Raw genomic sequence first — 10,201 nt, forward strand, 5'->3', positions numbered from 1 at the left:
TGCCTTGCCTGAGACGCGGCTCCGCGCCCATTGGCTGCCGCGGGTGGGGCGCGGCCGCGAGGCCTTGTGGGAGTCGTAGTTCCGCCCCCCGCCACGCCCCCCCCGCGGCCGTGAACCCCCTGTGGGGGGGGGGGCAGCGGGATGGCGCCGATGACTTCACGCGGGAACCCGGGACCCGGACCGGGATCGGGCCCCGCAGCGGGGCCGCGCCCGATGCTCCTGCCCCAGCACCGGCGGAGCAGCCTCCCACGGGTGTGTTGTAACCGCGGGGGCAGGAGCAGCCCGGCGGGTGCCCGCGGTACCGGCTGAGCCGGCACCGGTGACCGTCCCAGCGCGGGAGTGGAGGATCCCCGGTGGATGATCACTGCGGAGCGCAGGCGGGGAACGGGAACGGGTCAGAGACACCGTGGAGAGAGGCAGTTCCTGAGGCACCGAGGGGCCTCAAGTGGGATGTGGCCACCCCGGCTCCCGGCTGCCCCGTTCTCCACCGCGTCTCTAACAGCAGACATCACACCTCCTCTGCTGCCAGAAACAGTCACCCCGCGTTCATCTTCATCCCCAGTGTCACAACGTGTGACTAAAGCAGCATCAGCAGCGCCAAGGGGAGGCACCGGGGCGGCCTCTGGTGAGAGCGGGTGGCCTTGCTCCAGGGGACAGGTCAGCGGTGGCCCGTGTGATGTTGTCACCAGGCTGGAGCACAAGCCTGGGACAGCCACTGCGCAGGGGACAGACACGATCTGAGACCTGCCCGTCTCAGGGAGAGCATCTCACACTTGGCAGCACCACTGGGGAAAGACTCCACGGAAAACAGTTACCGCAAGCTTAAACTCTCTGCCCAGCTCCCTGGGGATGGGTGCATCACGCTGGCCTCTCACCCTGGGGCTCCCTCCCCTGCTACGCGGCCACTTCAGCCTCATTCCTGGAGCCACGGAGTGCGGATGGGCCGTGTCATTCCTGAGCTGCGCCCAAACCCAGCATCAGTGCTGATTTTCCCTGTGGTGACGTTAAATCTTACGGGCTTGGAGCAGGACAGACACGCCACGCTGAGTCACTTGGCAGGGACAAACTGCTTCAACCATTCACCTCGGCAGGGGCTTAGCCAAGGCCAGAATGAAGTCACTGATAGGAGAGAACCAGTGGCATCTCCCGTTCATCCCAGACGGGATGCTGCCGGGATGAGGCAGCACCAGCACTACCTGCAAATCCCCAAACGCACCGAATTTCCCTATTGGAAACCCGCATTGCCGAGTGTCTGCGCTCCCCCCTCCAGCGCGGAGCTTTGGAAGCGTGGGTGTAGGGACGAGACCGCAACGGGCACCGGCTCCTCCGCGGCCACACACAGGTTGGGCCAGGGGACACGGTGAGCAGCCGGTGCGCGACCGCGGCCGCCTCCGCCCGGAGCCTGCGCACGTTTTGGCGGAAAACGTGCGTTTCCTCCCCTCCCCACGCACCCCTCCCGCTGCCCCGCTCACCCCGCACCCTGCCCCGCACATCCCGCGGTGCCGGTGCAACCGGAGGCACCTCCCGAGCGGGACTGGGACCTCCGCGCGGAAACTGCTGCCGGGGCGCGGGAAAGCTCCCGGGGCGCGGGAAAGCTCCCGGGGCGCGCCACCGGCACGTCACGGGCTGGGCGGGGCTGGGCGCCGCGGCGGAAGGCGCTCGGTTGCCGGGCAGCGGTTGCCGAGCGACGGCGGCGGCAGCGGCCCAGCCATGGCGGAGGTGATGCCGGTCGGCACCTTCCCCAGCTTCATGACCGAGGGCGCGCTGCTCTACCGGCGCGGCGAGTACGGCAAAGCGCTGCTCTGCTTCAACAACGTGAGCGCCGCCGGGGCCGGGGGGGGCCGGGGCGGCGGCTTTAACCTGCCGGAGGGGAGATTGAGATGAGCTCTGAGGCAGAAGCTCTTCCCTGTGAGGGTGCTGAGGCGCTGGCACAGGGTGCCCAGAGAAGCTGTGGCTGCCCCATCCCTGGCAGTGTCCAAGGCCAGGTTGGACACAGGGGCTTGGAGCAACCTGCTCTAGTGGAAGGTGTCCCTGCCCGCGGCAGGGGTTGGAACCGGATGAGCTTTAAGCTCCCTTCAACCCAAACCAGTCCGGGATTCTATGAGCAGAAGCATCCCCAAGGGCATGAGGTGAGGGCATGAAGGGAGGTGGCACACACGGGGCAGTGCTCAGAGCGGGGCTGCAGCACCCATGGGCAGACGTAGCTGCAGCAGAGGGGATGTGTGAACATCAAGAGAATCTGGTTTTCAGTGAAAATGTGGTTTTATCCTCATCCATCATCAAGGTCCGTGCTGGGACAGAGCAGGCTGCACCGTGGGTGCTCATATACATCGATGCACTGATGATGTACCCCTGTTGTGTTCCAGGCGCTGAAGCTGCGAGAGGGCGACAAGGACTGCCTCGCTGCCCGCTCCAAGTGCTACCTGCGGCTGGGGGACACGGAGAGTTCCCTGAAAGACGCCGAAGCTTCTCTCCAAAATGACAAAACGTTCTCCAAGGTAACGAGCATGAAGCGGGAAGAGGCCACGGAGCACTCTGAGGGGCTGGGAGCCAGCGTTGGGCACACACAGGTCGCTCCACGCACAGCCCCACCAGTGCTATTGCTTCCAGAGAAGTGGAGGTGCTTGGTCAGCAACTGAGAACGAGTTCCAGGTTCGGATTTTAGCATAGGCAGGTTGGGATAGCGCAGGGCAGTTAACAGGAGTTAACTGGGATCTCTTAACGCTTTTCCCACTCCCTCTTTTTACTTGTTTCTTGTTTCCAAATGTCACTTTAGGGACTGTATCAAAAAGCTGAGACGCTGTACGCCATGGGTGACTTCGAGTTCGCGTTAGTGTTTTACCATCGAGGCTACAGGCTGCGTCCAGAGCTGCACAAGTTCAAGCTGGGGATCGAGAAATCCCAGGAAGCCATCGTCAACTGCGTCGGAGGTGAGTGCTCCAGCCAGGCTGGCTGGGGGCGGCGGGGGGCACCCCACCTCTGCAAGGCACCCATGGGCCCTGCAACAAGCATCTCTTTGCTTCTGCCTTCATGTGCTCGGTGGTCACTGACATGAAACCAGGAAGCACCAAAAAGTGCACAGCCCTGCTCCTCGTTAATTCGAATTCCGTGCCTGTTCATGTATAGTTCTTATAACACCAGTTATGGAAGTAAATGATGACACTGACTTCAGTGTCCAAAGTCACCATCAAAACCTAGGTAATACAGATCCTACTTGCAGCACGGCTGATTACAGATGCCACTGGGAGATCTTTATCCCAGTATTCCAAGTTTGTAATGGAATTTGCCTTGCTACCTGAGACTGGCCTTCCCGAGATCCCGACTTCCCTCCAGTTCACGTTGCATAAGGCCAGTGAAACTGTTGACTATTGCAATGCAGCAACTGCTTTCCTAATTTCTGGCTTGGATCCTAGACTGGAGTCCTGCAGGAGGCAGGAAAGGCCAAGGACCAGGTGATGGTCAAAGCAAACTTGTCCTTTTCCCCTTAGTTTTCCTCCTGACGCTGCTCTCATGCACCGACAAGCATGGGCAGAGCGTGCTCCTGCTCTTGGGCACGCAGCCACCCTGTAGGGAAGTGAATGGATTAAAGCCCAAGAAGAGATAGCCCTTGATGCAGGGGAAAAGGAAACATGTTGGCGTTTGATTTGGCTGTTTAACTAGTTGGGAAATGTGCACACATTAGCAGGGCACATCCCCAAAACCGCTTTGCTTTGGTGGATTCAGAAGCTGCAGCCTTCCGTGACGCACGTGGACACGCGCTGCTGGCCCCGGCCCCATTGCCTTGCTGAAGGAAACCCTCCAGCAGCATCTCCAGCTCTTCCCTTCCTTCCAACCAGCCCAAACCAGAGCTGCTTTTCACTCCCACCTCCAGTGCCAGAGCACAGTCTGAACAGCAGCACGGGGTGGCAGAGTGAAAATGAAATGGGAGTTGCTCAGATGACTGAACATCCCTGTACTTAGAGCTTTAACTCCATTTTAAGCACCAGCTGTGAGCCCTCAGAGAACCTGCCATCCTTTTCCTTCCTCTGCTTCCATGCAGTAGGAAAACTGCACTGTCATGGGAGCCCCCTGGTGCCATGTGAAAGCAGTAGTTAAAATCCCAAGAGGAGCTGCATCTCTGAGCTGTATTCCCTGCTTGCAGACCACAGGTTTCATGTGAAAGAATGAGTGGAAGGCTTTATTTCAAACAGGACATTATAGGCTTGGCACTTTTATGGTCGTTTCAATTTCTAAAGCCTCTGCACTGCTGTTCTTGAACACTAACCAGTATTTTCTTTGTATTTGCAGCTCCATCCTCAGTTAAACTGGAGAATACAGGGAATCTGTGCTTTATAAGCAAACAGGCAGAGGTACGGTCTGAAGAGCTCTTGCTTCAGGAGCCAAATGGAGTTATTATAACACTAGCACTTTCTGAAATAGGCAATAGAGGATTAATAGTTTCTGCAGCAGCGTGGACTAGGCCGGTCTCTGAGCACTGGAAGTACAATGATCCCTCACGAGAGCATTTATGCACCTGATTTTAACGTAGCTCTTGCTTAAGCTACTCAGAATGTGAAGGAGGAGGTAGAAGGGCTGGAAAGAGCAGCCACGGAGGAGCAAAGCCCAGCCCCACCGTGGCTGCCGGCTGTTGCTGCTCACCCATCACAGGCTAATGAGTAACAGCACCGAGGTCAGAGCCAGGGTGCATTTACCTACAGTATTTACTTTGGGTTTACCTGCCATTTAAGGTTTGCGTGTTTGATAATGGGCACTTTCTCCATTGCTTCACGTTGGGGTGGTGCACCGAAGCAGTGCCCTGCTCCTCCAAGATGCCACGTTTCCCTTTGAAGCCAGTGCAGTGGATGCTCCCTGCCTCCTCCAGCGGGAATCACGGGCACTCAGTGGTTAAAATAATTTGAACAAAGGGGCCTAAAGGTTATCGCTGCAATTCCTGGGATTTTGAATGTGGAACTTCAGAAGCCGTGGCTGTCACAGCCTCTGTTCCTTTGACTGTGGACAACTGGACCTGCCTTGCCCACAGCCTTCATAGAATCCATGAATCCCAGGTTCATGGACCTCAAGGATCATCTGGCCCAACCTTTCTAGGCAAAGGATGACCTAGATGAGGCGTCCCAGCTCGCTGCCCTCCCACAGCACCGAGCAGCAAGTCCCCCGAACAGCACAAGACTCTGGGGCAGAACTAATTCTTGCTCTTACTATAATGCTCCCTCCTGCTTTTGGAAGCGAGGGAGCACAACCGGGTGCAAAACTGCAGTTGCTCATGACCAAAGCAATTGGTGAGACATTCACTTTTTGCTTTTAAAACTAAGTTGGTTTATACGGAGTGTAATGAGAATCCTGCTAATCCCGGTGTTCCCCACTAACCTCTCCCAACTGCCTTCATTTTTCCTTGCTGTAGTGCAAACAGGCAAATCAGAAAGTCCAAATCAAACCGACTAGGAATCAAAAATGGACAAAGAACCAGAAGCCTGTGAGGAACCCAAAGACAGAGCGAGAGCTGCTTGGAGAGCTCTATGCTGACAAGGCCTACCTGGAAAAGCTGCTCAATGACAAAGGTCTTTCTTTCTCCCTTGTATTTAACTAAATGCTCCTTCTAAGCAGGTTCTTTTTTTCCTTCTTTTATATCCCTGTGGCTACTTTTCCATGTTTGTATCAGAGCTCACACAGTGCTTGTGCTGGTCGTGAGAGAGGCAGGGATTTTTGGAGCCAGATCCTAACTCTGAGCATATTTCCTTCCCTGTTAAATGGGAGGCTTTTATAAGCAAGAGTAAATCAAGTCAAAGCAATCTGTGCTGATGAAATCACAAGCAGAAACAGCGTCATTACAAATAACTTCTGCCATAATGATTCATGATAAATTCCACGATAGGGGTTGGGAACACCAGCACTAGCTCACTAAAACACATGGAATGGGAATGGGAACGGCAAGGGAGCTTTCCATAACTTCCCTCCTCAGCACACCAAGGTTCTGAGGAGCACCAAGGCTTTGGTTTCTAGGACCCTCTATCAGAGCAGGAGAAGTGGAGCTTCATCCATCCCACACGTTAACGCTCTCCTGGGTTCCTCTGTCTCCTTTTCAGATCTGATGGAAAGCAGCACACAGCAGGGGATCAAAGTGAAGGACCTGGTTTTGGGTGGCATTTCCTACCTGGAGACCCGCAGCGAGTTCTGGCAGCAGCAGAAGCCGATTTATGCCCGTGTGAGGGAGCGCAAGCTCCGGCAGCAAAGGTGGACCCGGGACAAGAAACAGAAACCCCTGGAGGTTGGCAGATACGTTGAGAAGAACATGGAGGACGTTGACATGTGTAGGTGTCCTGGCTGGAAGCAGTAAGAAAATGATGTTTGGCACGTGGGGTTATTTTGCCCAGAGAAGCTTTGGCTGCCCCATCCCTGGCAGTGCTCAAGGCCAGGTTGGACACAGGGGCTTGGAGCAACCTGCTCTAGTGGAAGGTGTCCCTGCCCCGTGGCAGGGAGTTGGAACTGGAGGAGCTTTAAGGTCCCTTCCCACCCATAGTCTATGATTTCCCCTTTACCTGCTGTGATTCCCAGGAGTGCAATTTCCCAGGGGCAGATTTCTTGGAGATTGGAGGCAGTAGTGCACAAACAGTTAGGAGCTCTAACCTATCCCGAGGTCTGTCTGAGGCTAATCCAGCTGCACTCAGCCTTACCTGCCCAGCATCACTGTGTCCACCCAGCAGTGCTGAACTTCCCCCTTTCTCTCCAGTGCTGAGCAGTGACTCCCCTGAAGAAAGCTGCAGGAAAGCCAAGCGTGTGCTGAAAAAGATACAAGAGTGGTCACAGGATGAACTTCCCAACAGGAATGAGCTGATCGCAGACCTCTACAGCCACATCGGGAAAGCTCAGCTAGAGATGGGCCAGCTGGAGGCAGCTCTGGAAAGCCACAAAATGGATCTGGAATTTGCCAGGCAGCAGTAAGTGCTGTTCCCACGGGTGGGAAAAGAGGGAAGCGTCTCTATGAAGATCATGGTCATGGAATTCCCACCTGGAGATTTAACAGGGCAACGCATTCAGCCTGTGCCCAAGTATCAGAGTCTCTCCTGATTTATTATCTTCCCTACTTCAAAAAGAAGGAGCCTGAAGCAGGTCTTTAAAGGACCTGGAGCACGTGGCACATCTCAATCCCTGCTGAAGCAAAGCAAAAGGGAACACACATCTCAGTGTGAGCACTGTAGGATGCACTCCCTTCCCAGGCTCTGAACTGCTCGTTTCCTGCTGCATTTTCTCTTAGAACCATCTGCATTCAAACCTTGACATATTTATCTAAGAGGAGCAGTTACCTGCCCATACAGAGCACGTTCAGCAGCTCTTTCCACTAAACCAGAACAGAGCAAAACATAGCCTGAACATTTACTAAGAGTTTTGCCTGAACTGAAGTGATTTTGGGGTTATTTTTGCCAGTCCTGCGAAGGGCTTTCAGCAGGTCAATGGCTCCTTACCATTTTCACATGGTTTATATATATTTTCTGCCTCTCTCCTGGTCATCTCCACTCCCACAAATCAAGTTAAGCATTAGCAGGAGGGAGGCAGCAACGAGAGACGTGGGTTTAGTTGCTTTTAAAGCCATATGAAGTTATGTTGGGGGAGAACCCGCAGCAGGGGGGGCCTCGCCCTCTGGTGGCTGCTGCTCGGAGTGGGGACGGAGGAGACATTGTCCCCAACCAGGCGTTTCCCTCCTCTTCATCAGCTTTTCCAGTGTAAGGTAAGGGCAGGCGGGTCAGGCCGCTTGGGAGAGGGGAACAAGGATGGTTGAATTAGTATTTAAAGTCCACAGGCTACACTCTTGCCGAAGGAGCTGCCTCTAGCGTGGGGCAAAGGCTCATTCAGAGCACAGCAAGTCTGGGGCCCCACTGCAGACATGTCTTTTGGGTCTTCCCTTTTCTCCCGGACAGAAATAATCTGCCAGCATTAGGGAGCCAGGAGCCGGCCATGGACCTCTGTGGGACCCACAAGGCAACAAAGGGAAAATGAGGCAAAGAAAAGTGGAAAGACTTTGACAAGAACTGCCAGATTCACACCCAAAAAGTCCCCCCAGAACCCAAAGACAAACCTAAACCATTTCCCCTGCGTGTTATGGGCTGTCAGTAGAGAAAATCAGAACTCAACCTCGATTTCATGACCTCCAGTCTGGCCTCGGTCCTTTACTTCTCAACACATAGCCTGAGGTCCTGTTGAGCCCCGCAGCCAGCGTGAGGCTGCGGGAAGCACAGACTGTACCAGGAACAAGCCTCTGCCACAATGATTTCTTTCTCTTTCCAACGCAGTGATCTGCCAGATGCTGTATCCAGAGCCCTCGATAACATCGGCAGGGTTTATGCCAGCATCAGGAAATTCCAGCCCGCTATCGACACGTATGTAAAACCAGGGGCAGGAAAGGCACCGGCTTGTGCTTTGAATTACACAGATGATGGGGTTCAGTTTAGCTATTCCCACTGCTCGAGGGGGAGCTGTGGGATGTTCATATCCACTGTACCTGGAAGCCTTTGGTTATAACATCAGTGGGTGAAATAACCACACCTGGGGAGATACGCTCATGTCTGCCCTGCTTACTCTCTGCTTGTAGATGGGAGAAGAAGATCCCAATGACAAAATCCAACCTGGAGAAGACCTGGCTGTTCCATGAAATTGGCCGATGTTACCTCGAGCTGGGTAAAGCAGAAGCAGCCCAAAATTACGGGCAGAAGTCCCTGCAGGCAGCAGATGAAGAGGGAGATGCTGAGTGGCAGCTCCATGCTATAGTCCTCGTGGCACAAGCACAAGGTAGAGGCGTTAGTACAAACCTGAACTGTCCAGATCAAGACATCTTGGAGTCTTGCTCGATTAACCACTGTTGTTCTCCTGATCTTGGGTTAAAATAGGTGTTTTCATTTGTCTGTTGCAGTGAGGTTAAAGGATTACCGCTCTGCAATCTTGAACTTTGAGAAAGCACTTGAGAAGGCAACACTTCTTCATGATGAAGCTGCTCAGAAGGCCATCGTCATTGTAAGTGGGTTCTTGCAAAGAGGAGAGAAGCTTGGGGCAGCATGCATCAGTTAGCTCTAACTGTTGTCTGGTGTGCTGTGCACTAAGAAAACATCCCTGCACAGCCAGTGTGTCCAGAGGGAACATCCCTGCAGACCCAGTGTGTCCAGAGGGAACATCCCTGCAGACCCAGTGTGTCCAGAGGGAACATCCAAGATGCCCCAGAGAAACCCCTTTGCATCAAACCATAGGAGAAGGGCTGGGTATGACCCAGGGAAAGGCAGTCCTCGTGGCCTGACCGCACACATCCTGCCAGGCAGCAGTCACAGCACAGCATTCACCTCTGGTGATCCCTCCTGGGTATCTGGAGCTCGAGCAGAGCCTGTTCTCCTGCCAGGAGAAAAACAATAGTGAGAGAGAGATGGAATGTTCAGGGGAGGAGACGTTTGCTAAGGGACAGTAACAGGTAGTGACCACTGCAGGGAGAAACGAAGCAAATCGTTGCAGGGAGTTTTGTGGTAGGAAAGGACCATGTAACGACAGCACAGCGCAAAAGAACACAGGAAGAACTTGGTGTGTGACTGCGTTTCTAGAGCTTTTATTAAGAAGCTGCATCACTTCCAGGCTTTAGATGAGGTGAGCAAAAGTTTCATGGAGCAGCTGAGCGAGAGAGGAGAAGAACCAGGAGCTTACAGCCTTAGAGGTACTTGTCATTTCCATCTCTGCATCCCATAAACACACACATTCTCCACTTCCCTTTCCTGAAGCACAGACCGGGGCACGAGAACAAAGCTCCCCATTCCCAGGGAGCAGACACCCGCATTCCTGGCCCCTGGTGCATCCTCTGCCCCAGCGCAGAGCAGCGGAACGCACGTGTATGTGTGTAGTTATCACCGGTGCCTTCGGTTTACGGCTCGAAACGGCTTTTTCCTCCCCAGAGGATTCCAGCACCGAGAGCACCAAAGTCGACAGCTTCGAGAAGGACGCGGAGGGAGAGGCCGGTGCCCGCGGCGGAGCGCAGCGGGGACCATGAGCGGGACGGGGGCAGGAAGGGGCGACACGGCGACAATAAAGAGCGCCCAGCGGCGGGTGACGGTGTCGCGCTGTCGCGATATCGCGCTGTCGCTGCAAACACAGCTCGCCCCGTGTCCTCTCCGTCCGTCCCCCCCGCGGCACACCCCGAACCCCGCCTCGCCCCCCCTGCGCATGCGCGGCCGCGGCG

The 10,201-nt window shown here is 54.9% G+C and overlaps 1 protein-coding gene and 1 long non-coding RNA gene across 3 annotated transcripts; one reads left to right on the forward strand and one right to left on the reverse strand.

The window, feature by feature from the left end:
* Positions 1-145: 145 nt before the first annotated feature.
* TTC25 (tetratricopeptide repeat domain 25) lies at positions 146-10,115 on the forward strand. Of its 2 annotated transcripts, none has more exons than XM_030508313.2 (12): positions 146-1,360; positions 2,367-2,652; positions 2,777-2,930; positions 4,288-4,349; positions 5,399-5,555; positions 6,081-6,305; positions 6,725-6,932; positions 8,283-8,369; positions 8,582-8,778; positions 8,900-9,000; positions 9,604-9,682; positions 9,918-10,115. In XM_030508313.2, the coding sequence occupies exons 3-12, from the start codon at positions 2,810-2,812 to the stop codon at positions 10,010-10,012; spliced, it is 1,332 nt and encodes a 443-aa protein (XP_030364173.1). In that variant the 5' UTR covers positions 146-1,360; positions 2,367-2,652; positions 2,777-2,809; the 3' UTR covers positions 10,013-10,115. The 2 variants fall into 2 exon arrangements, with proteins under 2 accessions (XP_030364173.1, XP_030364172.1); XM_030508312.2 differs by lacking the exon at positions 146-1,360 and adding an exon at positions 1,631-1,815 and having other exon boundaries at positions 2,367-2,498.
* On the reverse strand, positions 5,823-6,786 carry LOC115617604. The gene is made up of 2 exons (XR_003994637.1): positions 6,669-6,786; positions 5,823-6,318 (listed from the first exon to the last, which is right to left on the reverse strand). It is a non-coding gene; the product is annotated as an uncharacterized LOC115617604 (long non-coding RNA).
* Positions 10,116-10,201: the final 86 nt, after the last annotated feature.

This window comes from Strigops habroptila, chromosome 19 (genome assembly GCF_004027225.2).
Source record: "Strigops habroptila isolate Jane chromosome 19, bStrHab1.2.pri, whole genome shotgun sequence".
NCBI lineage: Eukaryota > Metazoa > Chordata > Aves > Psittaciformes > Psittacidae > Strigops > Strigops habroptila.

Coding starts and splice junctions, on each gene's coding strand:
- TTC25 (XM_030508312.2), top strand. CDS start 1,711: ATGGCGGAGGTGATGCCGGTCGGCACCTTCCCCAGCTTCATGACCGAG. Junction 8,370..8,581: donor TTCCAGCCCGCTATCGACAC/GTATGTAAAACC, acceptor CTCTGCTTGTAG/ATGGGAGAAGAAGATCCCAA. Junction 9,683..9,917: donor AGGAGCTTACAGCCTTAGAG/GTACTTGTCATT, acceptor TTTCCTCCCCAG/AGGATTCCAGCACCGAGAGC.